Source organism: Notamacropus eugenii, chromosome 3, assembly GCF_028372415.1.
Source record: "Notamacropus eugenii isolate mMacEug1 chromosome 3, mMacEug1.pri_v2, whole genome shotgun sequence".
In the NCBI taxonomy this organism is placed as follows: domain Eukaryota; kingdom Metazoa; phylum Chordata; class Mammalia; order Diprotodontia; family Macropodidae; genus Notamacropus; species Notamacropus eugenii.
In genome coordinates, this window is record NC_092874.1 from 117,911,224 (window position 1) to 117,929,891 (window position 18,668).

At 41.7% G+C, this 18,668-nt stretch overlaps 1 protein-coding gene across 1 annotated transcript in view; it reads left to right on the forward strand.

Moving 5' to 3' along the window:
• Window positions 1-18,668, forward strand: part of PLXNA4 (plexin A4) — a 564,470-nt gene that overhangs the window by 309,152 nt on the left and 236,650 nt on the right. Inside the window, exon 3 of the mRNA XM_072652713.1 lies at window positions 5,650-5,781. Coding sequence (XP_072508814.1) covers window positions 5,650-5,781 — 132 coding nt within the window. The remainder of the gene's footprint in view (window positions 1-5,649; window positions 5,782-18,668) is intronic.

Below are 18,668 nucleotides of genomic sequence, written 5' to 3' on the forward strand. Positions count from 1 at the left end.
GAACATGGTAGGTACTTAATCAATGCTTATTTCTTTCCTTCCTTTCCTTCTTCTTTCCCCCTTCCTTTTCTCCTTTCCTCCCTTCCTTCCTTTCTTATTTCCTTCCCATGGTTAGGACTCTGAACTGTGATCAGGAGACTACAGTTCTAATCGTAACTCTGCCATTGATTTACTGCATGTCTTTAGGCCATGGATTTGATTGTTCTGTGGCTGTTTTCTTATCTATAAAGCAGGAATAACAGGACTCCTACCAGTTTCATAGTATGGTAATAAAGAATAAATGAGATCCTACAGGTGAAAGTGCTTTGAAATGTACAAAACATGATGTAAGCATAAGGAATTATCATGATTAGTGTATGCTAGCCGGTGGATTGATTCCCTTTTATCCACATGGATATTATGAGATTAAAGGCACGATATCCTCTTACTTGAACCATGTTGTTTCCCACTCCCCCCACCTAAAAGGCTGCATTTGCCTGACATCAGTCATGTTGTTCTCTGGGGAGTGATACAGAGATAGTGCCCATGAGTCTACTGCCCTGAGGATACAGTCTTCCTCCAGCTCCCAAGGACATGCTATAACTCCATCTTCTCATGGCTACACCATCACTTGGCTGTCAGAGATGCCTTGGTGGGAACTTCCAGGCTGCTGTTTGGAATACCTTCTACTTCTGGAAGCAGAAATTCTTCAAAGCAAAAGGATTATTGTGCAAGATCTTAAGGATGTCTGAGACGTACCCCTGGACAAACAGGAAGGATCTCACCTCACTTACTTAGATATCTAGCCGTAGCTGAACTACTCCATCATCATAAAATCACTTTTTCAAGGAACGGAGCACATCTACCCCACTACCCCCCACTCCAAATAGGTCTTAATCCTTGAGCAAATACAAAACCTACACAGACTTTCCCACCTCACCAATCCCACTCCCCTACTACTGTCTCAGTGGGCTGAAGGGGCTATACACAACACGAACTGGAAGGAAAGCACAGGATTACCCACACTCCATATAGCGTTAGTCTTGCTCTTCTCCAAATGCTAGCTAGGGTCAGGGTCAGTTCTTCTTCCAGTGCTGCTCCACTAAGACAGTCCACATACCCTGCCATTCTCCCTGAATGCCTTCTTGTGTTGGAAACAGCAGCACAATTCCTGAAGAGCAATAGCATCTGTTCTTGTCCCTTTCTTTGGCTCTTTTGGGTTCTTCTAGTGACCACGCTAACATAAAATGGGCTCTTTTCCAGTTCTGGAACCATATGTTTAGGAAAAAGCTAAATGTATTCCCCCATGTGCCAGATTAGTGGCTTGCCCAACCCAGCTTCTCTAGGCATTTCATGTGAAAATTTGGTCCATGAACCTCGGTGCTTTTAGGTGTCCATCTATTTCAAGTGGATCAACCTCACCCCTAAGGAGGAAAGGTGCTGGGACCAAAAGCTAAATAGCAATATTTGGGCATGAAATGTAATTTACCTTGGGGATCAGAGCAAGGGACATCTGATGGGGTTTAGTTCCGGAAGTATTCCCCGGGGGAAGGAGGCTTTGGCCTGAAGGCCTGGAGCTGGCTGGATGGAGGCCAGACCTCTCAATATCATTCTGACGTCATGGCTCCAGGCCTCAAATCTGGAGATGCAGTCTGGCTGGGCCAGAGGCCAAGGCCATCAGTGCACGGTCAGACTTGGGTGGTAATCCCAATTGGTTTTGCACAAACTCTCATTTTCATTCAGATTAAGAAAGCCCTGGCCAGGCTGAGTTCCTTGTGGAATGGGGAAGTGTGTTGAAGAAGGAGGTCATCAGGAACCCTGATGGCAAGAGGGAGATTGGATCAAGGCTGACCATGTCTCTCTTCCTTTTATTCTCTGTTTATTTTTTATGATAAATGAGGAGAGCCAAGAAGAGGATTGCTCATGCTTAGCTTTCCCACCGAAGCTCACGGGTTGTACTCAGATACTTAAGGCAAGATAGCAGTAAGCCCCTGGAATTACAAAGAGTCAGATACCCCATCTAACATATTGATTGTTCTGAGAACACATGATATTAAATGAAACATTACAGGGGGTAGTTAATTCCATGTATGGAATGCAAGAATGTGATAAATAATAATGACCCCAGGTTCAGAATCCAGTATGGGACAACCTCTTTTCCTTCCTGCTTATTCTTGGTTAGAATGCTCTGGGATCCTTTATATCTTTAAATCAATAAACCTATGATTCTCTAACTACCATCATTTCAAGCCAGTTACATTTAGGGTACTTGATGATAAATGTCCAAGTCAATGGAGTTCTTTATGGAAAAGGTTAGGTCAAATGTGCATAGAGGCATAGCCTGGGAAGACCTCAGTTTGCTCAAAATAATTCTTAAACCAGAGAAGCCTTGATAAGCAGGTTAGTTCTAAGTCCCCTCAAAGATCTCCTAGCTCTTTTAAATATGGCTCCTCTTGGGGATAACTTGAAACTAATTCTTTTTTTCCCCTCTTGTCCTCTGAACCTTGAAGATTGAGTCAAACCTGGAGCTGACTTTTCCCTATACTTTTCCCTCTCCATCTTCACTGGCCTCTGAGTAAATAACTCCAGATCCCACTTAATACATCTCTCTGATCTGATCCTGAAACATCTGAACCCAGGTGTAGATCTGTGTTATAGGGAACTACTTTTACTAGCCAAAAAAGTGGCTGGTCAATGCTGAATCACTTCAGTGAAGAAACCTATGTAGTGGATGGTTTCCAACCATGCAACTGAAATTGTTCTGATACCAAATGCACTGACTACAATTCAAGGATGTAACTTTAGATTTGTGTCATCCTTCAGTTACTTGAACTTTCATGCCCCTACCCTCAAGAAACACAAGAGTTTATTGAGTGGGGGGAGGGGAGGATTAACATGCTTAGACTTGCACTTAAAGAAAACCAGATTGATAACTGTGTGGAGGATGGTGTAGAGTGGGAAGAGGCTTAAGACAGGGAGAACAAATGGGATGTTATCACAGTAATCCAGGAGAGAGTGATCAGGGACTTAATTAGGAATTCATTGGATTAGTGGGTGAGTGAAGAAGAGGAATCAAGAATGACACTGAGGTTTCAAGCCAGAGTTATAAGAAGAGTAGATCCTAACAGTTTAGAAGAGGAGTGTATGTTCGTCCTTCATTGCCAAAGAAGGCCATGCCATCAGAGAAATAATGACATGACTTGCACTTGACTTTGTTTTGAGTGAGGGAGGGCTGTACAGGTCACCAGCCTCACTTCTCCTCCAGAGCCATCTGAATCCAGTGACCAGATATTCATCAGGATGACTGGAGATTACCCAGGATGAGGCAATTGGGGTTAAGTAACTTGCTCAAGGTCACACAGCTAGTGAGTGTCAAGTATCTGAGGTGAGATTTGAACTCAGGCCCTCTTGACTCCTGCACTGATGTTCTATCCACTGCACTATGATAATAAACTTTATTTTGGACCTGTTGAGTTTAAGATGCCTTCTGGATAGGCAGTTTGAATTGTCCAAGTAGCAGTTGGTAATCCCCAACTAGAGCTTAGGGGTCTAATGGGCAGGGAACTGACCAACTGACCCACTGACTCAGATGTGGACCTGGGAATCATCTGCTTGGAGATAGTATTTGAACCCATGGAAACTGATGAGTTCACCATGTGAAGGAGAAGAGGGAAAAGAGAGACCAGGACTCAGAACAGAGCTCTAGAAGATTTGATAAATCTGCAGAGTGAGAGGTGGTAATACATGTAAGCTAAGAACTTAGAGAGAGCAGTATCCCAAAAAGCCAGAGAGGAGAAAGTTTCCAGATTAAAGCACACAGGAGGAGAGTGTAGTTGAAAATATCAGATGTTATAAAGAGTTTGACAAGGATGAGGATGAAGATTAAAACTGGCAATTAAGAGACCATTGGTAACTTTGGAGGGAATGGCTTCAGTTGAGTTTTGAGGCCAGAGTGAGTTTAGGTGGCCCTTTCCAGGAGCTTGGCTGTAAAAGAGGAGAGGGAAGAATGGTGGTGGAACCTAAGGAGGGGTTTTAGTGTTTTCTTTTTTAAGGACGAGGGAGGCAGGTATGTTTGTAGGCAGCAGAGAAGAAACCAGCAGCTAGAGAGAAACTGTCAATTAGACAGTCTTCTGGGGAAGATAGGAGAGAATTAGGATCAAGGTTACACATAGAGATATCAGTAGCACCTGGAAGAAACCCTTCCTATTTCTTATTTCTTTTCCAACATGAGGTCTTGTGGGGAGTAGGGGTGGGTGGGGGGTTATTTACCTCAGTTTTGTTCCTTGACTCCACAATTCACTTGAAGTGTCAAGTTGTCATATGAAGACAGAAACTGGTTTTATAGCCAAAAGATCTGAATTTGAATCCCAGTTTCACCACTCACCAGGGCCTGGGTAACCTTGGGCAAGCCCATTTAATGTTTATTGTTTCTTTATCTGCAAAATAGGTATGAAAATATCTGTACTATCTACCTCACAGGATTTTAAGGATGAAATGTGATAATAGTAGCCATGAAAACTAACATTTATATTGTTTTTGTCCTTCGCTTTCTAAGAGGACCATGACATCAGGGAAATGATGACATGACTTGTAGTTGACTTTGATTTGAGTGAGGGAGGGCTGTACAGGTCACCAGCCTCACTTTATCATCTAGAGCCATCTGGATCCAGTGACTAGATATTTATCAGGATGACTGGAGATGGTCTAGGATGCAGTGGGAGACCCTTGCCCTTTTAGGCTAAGGCCTTTTCAGGTACTCACTTAAAGTGAGGTAATGCCCATTCAGGGAATAGGCCTCACCTCTTTAAGAAATGAGTTAAGGGTTGGCCCCTTTAATTAAAAACAAAACAATCAAACTGAGAGGGGAAGACCCTCAGGATTGCTGTTCCAAAGAGAAACAGCTGCCATTGACATTCACTCTAAATTCACTGAGAGCCAGGAGGGTCCAAATTATAGCCATTACACTCATCTAGATACTATCTGAAAAGTAGCATACACTCCAGAATGGCCTAGAGCTATGAATTTTAACATTTTAGTCCTTATCTGAGAAAAATCTGGTTTATATGACAATCCAGAAATATTTTTTGATTCACTATCATGTTCAAGGCTTCCTCCCTCCCTCCTTTCCTTCCTTCCTTCCTTCCTCCCTCCCTCCCTCCTTTCCTTCCTTCCTTCCTTCCTTCCTTCCTTCCTTCCTTCCTTCCTTCCTTCCTTCCTTCCTTCCTTCCTTCCTTCCTTCCTTCCTTTCTTCCTTCCTTCCTTCCTTCCCCCAGTTCACTCAAGATAAAGTGGAGTACCTCATTTGTACTTAGCAACAACTTTTCGAAGTAGATGTTCATTCTTACAATCCTCATTTTAGAGATAAGGAAAACCAGACTAAGGGAGATTGCCCAGAGTCACATAGCTACTTATCCTCTGAGTCAATTCAAACCCAGGACTTTCTCACTCCAGGTCCAGTGCTCTAACCATTTTGCCATGTAAAGTGCTACATGACATTACTGTTGTTATATTATTATTACTGTTAAAAATAATCCCATGGCACATTATAGGTAGAGCTCACTCTGGCCCTATTTTTTGTTAGACTGACCTTCTGGGTGGCCAGCAATGCTCTGAAGATCTCATTTCTTGATTGAGCCAAGACATTATTGACGTATCTCCTTTTCTCTTCAGATCCGTGTGGATGGACCCCGGGGGAATGCCCTACAGTATGAGACAGTGCAGGTGGTGGATCCTGGGCCAGTTCTCAGGGACATGGCCTTCTCCATGGACCATGAGCAGCTCTACATCATGTCAGAAAGACAGGTAAGACAACCCAAAGACTCCATTGATGTTGCTGATTCTTTTTAAGAGGTTTGGCTCTTTTAAAATTCATTTGGAGCATATCCTTCTAAGTTCCTCTTGCTTTTGAGATGGAATGGGGGGAAGGATATGAAATTAGTTTGCAGATAAGTTCTTGCTTTCTAGTCAATGACACTGATGAAGGACAAGTTGGAAGCAGAATAGATTTTATTATTTGGTTTTTTATCTACAATTCAAAATGTGTAATTTATGAACAAGTAGGTGGAGTGGGAAGGAGAGGAAGACCTCAGTGCTTTATAATGGTCATCTGATAGGCAAGTCTAAAAATTACCCTTTCATTTAAAGACGATGGTGATGTCACTCCATTGCAAAATGAGGGACTGTGGGTATAGAATACTGCATATACTGTCAAATTTAGTCAGTGTTGTTGACTTTGAGAATTCTTTTTTTTCCAGAAGGTTCAGTGGTTAAGGGATGGGTGAGGAGTTTGAGGGATATATTTGGAAATAAAAGTAAAGTAAAAACAAAGAGAATCAATAAAAATGATTATATGAAAATTGGGTTTTGGAAATCAGATGAAACAGTAAAAAATTGAGGTATTGTGGATGTGAAATTTTGTGTATTTGATCTCTGTTGATTTGCTTAACACTTAGAAATGAGCCTTCAGTGGGGGCAAGGGTCATGAGGAAATGAAAACAGATATCAATAAAATAATCTGTAAAAATAAAATTGATAAAAAGGTGGCATCAAAAAAAGGCAACAATAAAACAAAAAAAAATAAATAAGAGCATTCTGGATTCAGAGTCAATTCCTTTATCTTCCAAATTTATATTTCATGGAAAGTGAGATCCTTGTTCAAAGATATGCTGATAAATGTTTACCAACCAGCTGCCTACCCAGAAAAAAATTGACTTAAGACACACTTTTAATTTTTATCTTCATTATCAAGATTTTCTTAGTTACTTCCTTAATCCTAGATAATCAGCAAAAGAATAACTCAAACTCTGGTCCATAATGTTTGCTGATTTCTGAAGTATAAATGCTTGCACTGAAAATTAGAGCCTTGAGAGCTGACTCCAACAGGCCCCTGCTTGTAACACTGCACTCCTGGTTCTTGGTTCCTGGTATTGGCTCTCTGTCCTTTATATGCACCTTTTTACCATCAAGACTATTTCCGGGAACACAGGATGATCTGGGATGATCATATGGTAAGTGCTGAGAGGGAGCCCATTGAAGAGATCATCAGAAGTGTGGGTCGGTGCACATGCCACTATATGGGCGGGCCTCCTGTGGCCTTTTTAATTGGTCAGCCACTTTAGGAGATAGTTTCTTAGCTTCCCACCAAGCAAACGCCATGATACTCAACTTGGAGCAGCAGCTGTGGAATGTTGAAACGGAATGCTGAGTAGGCTCTGGGTCTCTAAGTTGTACCATCACCTGGAACTCAACTGAATTCTCAGATGGATTGTATAGGTAGCCCTGAATTCAGGCTTAGTAAAAGAAGGTGAACTGGCTTCCAAGAAACCTCTTTTTCCAAGCATTGATGTACCTGAATGCTAAAATGGGGAAAAGATTAGCAGTTGCAAAAGAGAAAGCAGCATTGACTCCACCTTTCCTCCTCCTTCCCTGCCTGCACAAAATACTCAGTCTAGAGTGAAATGGGCTGTGGTCACCATGATTCCTCTGCTCCCAGCTGGGTGTTGAGGAAAACTCCCTGGATTTAGTGTCTGAGGATTCGGTTTGAATTTTGATTCTGAGACTTCCTACCTATGTAACCTTGAACATATCACTTAAGCTTTGTAGGTCTTTCACAAGATTGTAAATTTAGAGCTGAAAGGGACCTTGGAGTCCATCAAGTAAAACCCCTTATCTTACAGATGGAGAAACTGAGGCAGAGAGGTGTTAGCAGGTCACACAGATAAAAAGTGAACTCACGTTTTCATAACTCCAATTCCAGCGCTTTGTCTACCACATTATTGTTTTTTCCTCTATGAAATTTTTGCTTCCCTTGTATTAGAGGACCCCTAAGGTTCCTCCCAGCTCTAAACTGTATAATTTTTTCAATGTGGTGGTATAAAAATAACCCTGATTTGATGTGAATCCTAATCCTGTCTTTTCTAATAACTAGCTATATGACCTTGGGCAAAGTTAGGTCTCTTTTCTGGGCCTCAGTTCCCTCATCTGTAAAATGAGGGAGTTGGTCATGGTGATGTCCAAGGTCCATCTTCAGACCTATGACTGAGTTCAAAGCAGTGTGCCTTCCCAGGGTACTGTCTCTCCAGGCCATGAATATTTATACATAGACTCCAGAGAGTGTCTGTGGCAGCAGCAGTCGAAGCAAGGGGGCAACCCCTCCCCTCTCATTCATCTTCATTAGGGAGGCTGAGAGCCTGAACTGCCTGACAGAGTCCGAATTGTTCCAGCCTGGTTGCCCCTCTCCACAGTGGGGGAGATGAATACCACATTATGCCACCCACAAGGCTTGTGCATTATGCCTGGGAAGTTGATGCTGGCCCCACCCTCCCCAGAATCTCCGATGACATCTTCTGTTGATGTGGGGCTCCTCAGGCCCCCAGCTTCCAGTCACACTGGAACCCATTGTGACCACCCAGCTGAGGCCCTTGTGACCTGTAACTGGGTCTAGAGGGTCGATTTCTGCTATGGGAACCAGGGCTCCTGAGATCTAGCCTTCAGCCTGGCAGATGTCCTTGGGCAACAGTTTCCTGCCCTCTAGCTAGGCCAGATACTATCTGTTCCCTGCCCATCTCTGATAAATTATGGGAGCAGATTTTTTTTAATGTTATGAAGTCACTTGAGAAGAACATAGATCACTGATGACCTCAGGTTCTTTTGAGATCTGCTCTGTGGGCCAATGTTTCTGAATTAGGGAATGGAACTCTTTAAGGGACTCTTTAAAATGACAGTTGCTGATCTCTATGAAAATCTTAACATAGTTTTCTCTCAAAAGAGGCTCAGCAGTCAGCATGGTCCAAGTTTTCCCCCCAGGTCAATAATTGTCAGAGTACATACACTCTACAGGGAGCCCACTCTGACCCCCATTATGACTTTGCCCATGAACCATTCAACTTCTCCCTTAGTGCCTAATCTCCCCCAACTCAGCTGACCAGTGATGGAAGCTAAGGGGAAGTCAGGGTGTTTGGAGCTCAAGCCCAGGTCCAGTCAAGATGCCATCAAGAACAGAAGGGTGTGGGAAGTATAACTAAAAGAAAACAAGGAGGGCGAAGCACTGGAGTCTTACCAAGGTGATGCCAAATTCTTTACCAGAACATGCCAAGAGATGCAAGATTAGGAATTCCATTCAGTTAGTCAGACTAGGTCAAGGAACCATGTGTTAAGCAAGAACAATGTAGAAGAAAATTGTTCCTCCAAGGATCAAGGGACCCTTTCTCATGAACCTGGGCTATGAGCCTCAGCTGGTATTGACCATCCCTGCCTTTTCTTTCCCATCACACAATTTAGTTAATTAGATGTTGAAATATTAACTATGCAGTGTTCACTGAAAGAACTGGGATGAAGTGAAGTCACTCTGGGTTCTTCCTTATGTGAAGCATAAGCATTTTGATTTTCTTTCTTTCTTCCTCCCTTCCCTTTCTCTTCTTCTTCCTCTCTTCCCTTTCTTTTTTGTCAAGAAGATCAGAGATAAAATTCTTTTTAGAAACTTAGTAGCTGCACAAATCTGGGCAAATCCCTTGCTGTATCTTGGCCTCAGCTTCCTCATTTGTAAAGTGAGGGAGAGTGAGATTTGATGGCCTCTAATTTTTGGATGGCCTTTCCAGTTCTTAATCTAGGATCCCATAAGGTTATGGCCTTGCATGTTCATGCGTGCACATTTGTGTGAATGTGCACACATGTGTGTACCCATACCACCATTTCATTCCTTTACCCTCTCACCTCTTAAATTCTTTTTCCTAGTCTTCACCATAAAATGACTTGTATTCCAGGCAAGACTTAGATTTCCTAGGCAGGGTTTTGGCTGCTGGTACCCAAGGAGTTAAATCGAGATAGCAAGCCTGTACTTTGTGCTGAGACAGATTATTTTGGGAGAGTCCGCAACTCAACAAACTATGATTTGTTGCCTCTGGACCTAGGAAACTTTCCTCCTGAGTGGCTGACTAGCCCAGGAAGGTCAAGGCTGTAGAACTTTTCTAACCTATCTCTTTAACATACTGAAGCTGATCTCTCCTGACTCTGTTGGACCACTGTTGAGCACCATCACACCAAGTGACCAGTTACTGCTCTCTGCATAGTCTGGGATTTACCAAGAAAGCCTTGGCAAATGGGTGAAATGTTTTGAACCTTATCTTATGCTCTAGGCCAAATGGAGCCTGGGCCCAGAAGGTCTTCCAGAATGGAGCTCAGGAAAGATTCTCACAGTATTATTTCCTTTCCATTTGACCTGAGTGGATCCTGGGACTCAGACTCTCAAATTCTAAAGGCTAGAAGGTGTCAAATCTATGACTGCAGGATTTGGGGGAAAGGTAGGATAGTGACAGTGGGGAGCAAGGAGAAAAAAATGACATTGCAGAAATGAGCCAAGAATATGTGTGCACATGTGTCCTCTTTGTGAGGATACTACTGTGCGTCTGTCACTTTGCATGGTTTTAGGTCACCCTGCTTTCAGTTCAATTCAGTAAGCATTGATTAAGCTCCTTCTGTGTGCAGGAGGTGCAAAGAAAAGGAAAAATAGTCCCTTGCTCCAAGGAGGTTCCTTTTTGTTGGTGGAGGTTTCAGCATCCATCAGTGATAGAGTCACAGACTAAAGGGAGAAGGAAGCACAGAGATCGTCTAGTCATTGTATAGATGAGGAAGCCAAGTCTCTGGTAATAATAAATAGTTAGCCTATTTATAGTGCTTTAAGGTTTATAAAAGAACTTTAATTATGTTATTTCTCTGATCAAAAATCATTGGGGCCACCCAGTCCAGTGCCTATAAGATTTTGATGATGATGACAATAGCTAGCATTTATATAGACAGCCAGGTGGTACAGTGGATAGAGGGCCAGGCCTGGAGTCAGGAAGACTCATCTTCCTGAGTTCAAATCCAGCCACAGACACTCACTAGCTGTGTGACTCTGGGCAAATCACATAACCCTGTTTACTGCAGTTTCCTGATCTGTAAAATGAGCTGGAGAAAAAAATGGAAAACCTCCCCAGTATCTTTGTCAAAAAAACTCTTAAGTGGGGTCACAGAGAGTCGGACACAGCTGAAACAGCTGACCAACAAAAGTATTGATACAGCACCCACTCTGCTAGGCATTGCGTTAAGCTTTTCACAAATAATCTTTCATTCGATCCTCACAGCACTCTGCAGGTAGGTACTGTTATTATCCCTGTTTTACAGAGACTGATAGCAGTTAAGTGACTTGCTCAGAGTCATCCAGTTAATAAGTGTCTGAGACAGGATTTGAACTCAGTTTATCCTGATTCTAAGTTCAGCATTCTATCCACTGTTACCTGGCATCCTTACTTGCTCACAGTCAGACAAGTGGTCTGCTTCAGAGCCAAGACTTGAACCTGAGTTCACTGGTTCCAAAGCTGTTGCTCCTCCCACTGTAGTATATAGTTTCTAGTTCACTAATAATGACAGCATCCATATGACACTTTAAGATGTGAAAAGCACTTTGCATTTGCTCTCATGTTTCATCCTCCCAACAGCCCTGATAGAGAGCTTCTTTTGCAGGTGAGGAAACTGAGGCAAGACAGATTAAATAACTTGCCCAGGGTTACACAAGTGTCTGAGGCTGAATTTGAGGGCCTGCTATGTGCAAGGCACTATGTTAGTGGCTGGTGCTACAAGGACAAAGACAAACAATCCTATCCTTCAAAGAGCTTGTATTTGATGGGGGAAGCTGGCAAATGTTTAACAATTAGCTCTTTAAAAAATCCACACAGTCTGTGTGGACACACTTTTAAATTTAATTGGCATTATTCATATTCTTTCCATCATTTTCTTAATTCTAGACACTAAGTTAAGTCCTGATTTATAGTTTTGCTTATTTTGTACATGTAAATGTTCACACAGAAAATTTAACAATCAGTTTCAGTCAATAGCCAATAGTTTGTCCTCATCAACCCCCTGATAGAGTCTTGGAGACTCTCAGTGCTCACCAGACCACCATCCACACCACAGCACACCATCAAGGGGAAATACACACACACACACACACATACACACTCACACATACACACAAATACTAGTTATCTAAAAACATGATTCTAAGAAGAGAAGGGCTTCACCAAGGGGTACGTACCACACACAAAAGGTTAAGAATGCCATGCAACCCCCTTGAGAGTGGCAGGAAGTCCAAAAATATGGCACAAAGCGTATATTTTCAGACTTTTTCAATGTATTGACTAGTTATACTGATTTATTCCTGTTCTTTTGTCTTTAAAAAGTACTGTTTGTTATATCGGATGACTCTCTGGGAAGGTGAGGGATAATAGGGAAACTATGGTGATATTTTATATATATATACACACACATATATATGTATAAATATATAATACATAGTGTGTATATATATACACATACAGTAAGATCCCCTGGTATAGGGGATTAGGAAACTTTTTTTATAAGGTGGCTCCAGAGCAGATTTTGATGGAAGATCTGTGTGTGTGTGTATGTGTCTGTGTATTGCTAGCCATAGGTGTTGCTTTGTTTCTTTGTACCTGTATAAAGTATGCATCTCTTTTTTTTTTTAAAGTTTTAAACCCTGCTTCTTGATGTCACCTTTTCTGGGCGTACACCTTCTTCTCCCTCTCTGTCTGTCTGTCTTTGTCAGCCTCTCTCTACTTTGTGCGGGTGCACATATGTGTGCATTTGCCCAAATTCCCCATACCTCAAGGAGATGTCAATACATATTTCAAGCCCTCTGATGAAACACTGCCAAACAGATATCAGGGAAGTAAGAGAAGAAAAATATCACTGGGGGAGTAAAGGAGAAGATGGGGTGGGGGTGGTGCAGTTTTACTGATACCTCAGAGAGACATCTCATCACGGAAAAAGGATGACTCACATACCTGAGCCAAGCCTGTCCCTGATTGTGATGCCCAGAGAAGGAACAGGTACTAGGGGAAATCACATCACCAGAAACATTCTACATGCCCATCTCTCCCCGACTAAAGAGCAGGCCCTCAAATACATGTTTCTGCCTTGCAGATATGACGCTCTCCTCTTTGAGATGAGACTAGGGTGGCCTCTACCTTTGTCATTTCCCATTCTTTTTTCTTACCCTCAGAGTGGGTAGGAATGGGTATTTTCAGGGTGCATCTGTCCTAGAGGAAGGTACAGCCTGTCTCTTAGCACCAAGCACAGAAGCTAGTGGGTAGTTACTCACTAGCCCTAGCTGTTTACTATGGAGACAGAGGCTTCTGGAAGCCATGGGAATGGGATTTGGAGTTGGTCCAGCTTAGACTCCTTAGTCTCGTAGGGAAGCAGGGGGAGAGAGAACCAGCCGTGCTTGGTCAGATTTTGATGTAGGCGATCCAAGTTGAAGTTCTAGCTCTAGTGTATGATTGTGAGTAAGCCATAAAAATTATCTAGAAATCAGTTTCTGCATCTATAGGATCATAGATTTAGAACTAGAAGAAAATCTAGAGGATACCTAGACCAAGCTTGAAGGGTTCTTGACCTCTTTACACTATTAAAGTTATTAAGGAATTCCTTCCTCCTCAAAGAGCTTTTGTTTATATGGGTTATATCCATCAATATTTACTGTGTTAGAAATTAAAAATCTAGATATCATTGTGCAAATAGTTTTGACCTCATGGACCTTCACATCTTGGAGACCTTCAGTGTTCCCTGACCATACTTTGAGAATTTCTGATACTGACTGCATCCAGACTTCATAGAACAAATCCAAGGATTTGTCCTGTCAAACTTGGACTCAGTCCAAAGGCTGCACCCAAGGACCTAGAAGGCCACATGTGGTCTTGAGGCCACAAGTTCCCCATGCCTGACTTAGCCCTTCATTTTACATCTGAGGACTGAGGACTTAAAGTCCAAAGAAATCGTGACTTGCTGAAAATCTTCTAAGTTAAGTGATAGAGGCAGATTTGAAAACAAGTCCTCCTACTCCAGTTCCAGTGCTCTTTCCCTAGATAGTGCCACTTGGCTGGCTACCTCAACTGGTTACCTCAAAAGGGCTGTGACAAAAGTCACTGATACAACTGATAAAGCATGTTATTCTGACTCTTCATGGCTCCATTTGAAGTTTTCTTGGCAAAGATATGAAATCAGATGCACAACCTATAGAACTTGTCCATCTGTGCTTGTGTGTGTGTGTGTGTGTGTGTGTGTGTGTGTGTGTGTGAATGTATTGGGCCCAAAATTAAACAGGAAGAGAGTGGATTGCTTTCAGGAAATTGCAAAGCCACTTTAATTATCCCAAATTTCTCCCATAACAAAGATCACATTTCTAATACCAATGTTCTGTAGTTATATGACCGGCCATGATGGAACACTTGAACCTCTGAGAAATTAAAAATGAGTACCACAGTGAGGACAACACTGAAGTACTCTAATTGAATTAGCGGGTTGCAATGTTTAATAAATAAAGAACTTCAAACATGAGCTGGAGTTATGGATATAATCAGGGAAATAAATGATTTGGAAGAGATTTCCAAATGGCAAAACTGAGGAGTAATACTAGAGGTGATCCATTGTGTCTTTGAAGTGTCAGAAGGAAATAAGGAAGGAAATAAGGAAGAGCATTGATCAGACCCTTTGTGGTAAACATATGGGAGACCATGGGAAAATAGAGCACAGGTCAGACAGATATAGATGGGTTTCCCTCCTATAAAGGGAATATGCAAACCAGTGAAATCACAGATGCATGTCAGTATTAATAGTATTAAACTGGCCACAGAACTGATCAAGCACCCTGGTTAAAAGACAAGAGTCTCTTTAGGTACACATTTTACCCTGAACCTGAGGTACAAATTTATCAAAACTCTTCCCTATGCTTGAATAGTGTGACCAGAGTTATTTTTCTATAACTGACTTTTGTGGGCACCTTCTTGAGATGGCCAATTGACCATCAGGCATACAAACAGCAAAAGAAAAATGTTCTACATACCCTAGACTATCACAGTGTAGCTTCCCCACTATGCACTAGAGAACTCTCTAACTCTTCCTCCTCCCCCCAAAAAGTATAGCAATTGCAGGGTTCTGTGAGCTATTTTCATATACCAGAAAATTCTAGCATTGCTTTTTCTCCTTAAATGCTCTGACTGGAAGTAGCTGTAGTGAAATTGGAAATGCCTGCATTCTTACTGAGTGAAATGACTCCACCTGCTCCCCTCTTACCTCCATGGACCAAATGCACTGCTTTCCCTGCTGTGCTAACAACAGACTGTATTACATCCCAGAGAAGACTTATCATGTATTGGGATTCAGGATCCCTACATTAAATTTTTAGGTATGTAATTGACTGTCTTTAGTTCCATGATCTTTGAACAAGTGCCTTGCTTCTGGGTTTCTCAGTATCCTACATGTCTGCAAAGCACAGATGTCAGTGATGCTCTGCGAGTAAGTGATATGAGATGAGCCTAAAGTTCTCAGAGTTCCCTGGAGGCGTTATATAAAGTACTAGTGTAGTGATAGTTTCTGCCGCTAAAGGTATCTGCCTCCAATAAATGAATCCCAGAATGTGCTCTGATTCTCAGCCAGTCATTGGGTCCCCAGGCACACCGCCCCCCCAGTGTGATGTACATTTGATGGTGACACAGCTGACTCTCCATCACACTTATCTGCCCCCAAAGGGGCTAACTAAGCTGTTGGTTCCAGTTTGCATTGGGATGGCTGACACCATGACAACCCCATTTGGATGGTTGCTTCTGGCATTTTGTCTGGGCTGTCTCTGATCACTCTTGGGAAAGCAGAACCATAAGTGAAAGGTCTTGGGCAGTGAGTGACAGAAAGCAGAGCTACTTAAGGCATTCAGATGAAGACAAAAGCCATGGCCACATTCTACCTGATTCCATTCAAGTAGAGGCAGAAGAGGAAGAGGTGAAGGAGGAGGAGGAGGCCTTTATATTTGTCTGGAGCCAATCCCCAAGATTCTAACATGCAGTTATTAGGATGTTTTCTCTTCTTTTTCTTCACAACGAGGAAGAATGGGTCTCCATTTTGTGATTGCAGAGACGGATATAGGTATCAGAAAGAGGAAGTTTGTCCCATAGTCAGTGGAAGTAGTGTCTGGATTAGTTATAGTTTAAAAATGTGAAAGTTGGACAAGATGATAGAAATCCCCTTGTCCAACCTCCTCAATTCCCAAGATAAAGGTAAACAGACCAAGAAAGATGAAGTAACTTACCCAGGTTTCTACCTATGTTGAGGACTGCAGAACATCTGCAGGTACTGAGCAAAGCATGGAAGAGATTACTGAGAATCACAGACTGTGAGTTAGAAGGACCTTAGAAGAAGAGAGATTTAACTTTTTCTGCTTGGCTGCAGGGATCTGAATTAGAAACAACAGGTAGAAATTACACAATAAGACTTCATCTCAATATAACTTTGTTATTGAGTTGTTTCTGTCTTGTCTAACTCTCTGTGACCTCATTTGGAGTTTTCTTGGCAAAGATACTTTAATGGTTGGCCATTTCCTTCTCCAGCTCATTTTATAGATAAAGAAACTGAGGCTAACAAGGTTAAGTGACTTGCCCAGGGTTACACAGCGGGAAAGTGTTTGAATCCAGATTTCAACTCAGGAAAATGAGTCATACTAACTCTAGGCTCTGGACTCTATCCACTGTACCATCTAGCTGCCTGGTTATAACTAAGGACCCTATAATAATTGAGTCTGTTCAAAAGTTGAATGGTAGCTGGGGAGTTCCCTGTCTGTCCCTGGAGGTCTTTGATTGGCCAGACGACCACTAGTCTTCTTTCACATGATCTCCCTTCAGTTACTTGAAGACAGCTATCAAATCTCTCCTCTAGGTCTTTTCTTCTTCAAGTTAACCATTCCCTGCTCTCTCAATAGTTCCTTTTATGGCATGGCTTTGAGCCTCCCTAACAACCTCCTCTTGTTAGCATCTTTTATTCTCATTCTTCAGGGCAGGGCTGGTCTTCCAGGTTAGTGGAGTGGTCATGGGTTGGCCTAAGTCTGTGATCTGAAGCAGGGGAGACTCTCTTCCAGATATCTCTCTCACTAACGTCTTAGAGTCTATCATGACAGACTCATTCTTTGAGGGAAGGGTTGCGCTCTTCCCCTATGCCTATGCTAAAATGCCGAGAGTGGAGTAGTGTATTAAGACAACAACAGCTTTTCATATACTTTCAGCTTTGTTAAGTATCTTAGAGATCATCTAATGCAAGTGTAACTAACTTAGAAGATGCTGGAAGAATATGAAAGTCCTGGGGCTTTTGGGGGGTAGAGCGTTATTGAAAAGGAGAAAGTCACAGATGTGGGAAGAGGAGAGGGGAACAAAGGTAAACGACCCACTTTTCAATCACCTGGAGTTTAATTGCAACTACTTCAGGAAATAAAGGCTTCTTGCCTACCCATTAACATTATCTTCCAGAAGAAAGGACTGGCCTCCTGGTCATCCTGGCCATATTTTGCTTTCAAAACGAATCCTTTTCAGGGAGACCTCATGGTTCCTCTTGAAAGAATTTCAAGGAAGAATGAGAAGATTTGTTGCTTTTTCTTCATTTTTGTTTAAGGTTTGATGTGGCTGAGCATGCACGTACCTTTTGATAGAGTATTTTATAATATTCCTGTGGAGAAGATGGAGACACATCTGATAGATACAGAATTGGTTGGATGGACTCAAAGAGCAGCTATTAATGGTTCAATATTAATATGATAGGACATCACCATTGGAGCGCATACCTCAGGGATCTGCGCTTGGCCGTAAACTGTTTAAAATTTTTGTCAATAACTTGGATAAAGGCATAAAGGGTATGCTCAGTAAATCTGAAGATGACACAGAACTGGGAAGGGTAGCTAACACAGTGGAGATAGAGTTAGAGTCCCAAAAAGATCTTGATGGACTAATGGCACAATTCTCCAAGTTTCTGGTCTAAGGACCCCAACACATTTAAAAAAAAATTATCGAGGACCCCAAAGAGCTTTAGTTTATATGGGTTATATCTATGGATGTTTACCATGTTGGAAATTAAAACTGATAAAATATAGCTCATGATTCATTTTAAAACAATAACAAACCATTACATGTTAACATTATTTTAAAAAGGAAAATAACTATATTTTAAAAGAAATTAGTGAGAAGACTGGTAATTTTATATATTTTTGCAACTCTCTTTTTTTCCTGGTTTAATAGAAGACAGCTAGATACTTGTATCATCATTTGCATTCAATCTGTTGCGATATGTTGTTTTGATTGAAGTCTATGAAGATAATCCAGTCTCACACAGACATTTAGTTGAAAAAAGGAAGAGTATTTTAATAGAAAAATTATATATTCATATTATTATAAAAATAGTTTTGATCTTGTGGACCCCTTGAAAAGATATTGGGAACCCTTCAGAGGTTTGAAAACAGCTTAACTAAAGCATTAGGATGAATCTAATATTATACAATTCAGTAAGGATAAATGTAAAGGTTTGGGTTTTTTTTATACTTGACTACAAAAAAAAATATAGTCCACAACTATAACACAGAGAGAAAGTTATTTTGAAAAATATACAGGGGTTTTAGTGGATTGCAAACTCAAAATAAGTCAGAGGTGTGATGTGACAGCCAAAAAGAAGCTGATGTCAACCTGAGATACATTAAGAGGGACATAGGTCCCACTCTACTTCACTGTTGTCAGATCTCATCTCAAATATCGTGCTCAGTTTTGGGCACTGTGATGTAAGAAAGACATTGACCATCTGAGGAGTGAATGAAAGACCATGAGTCCATT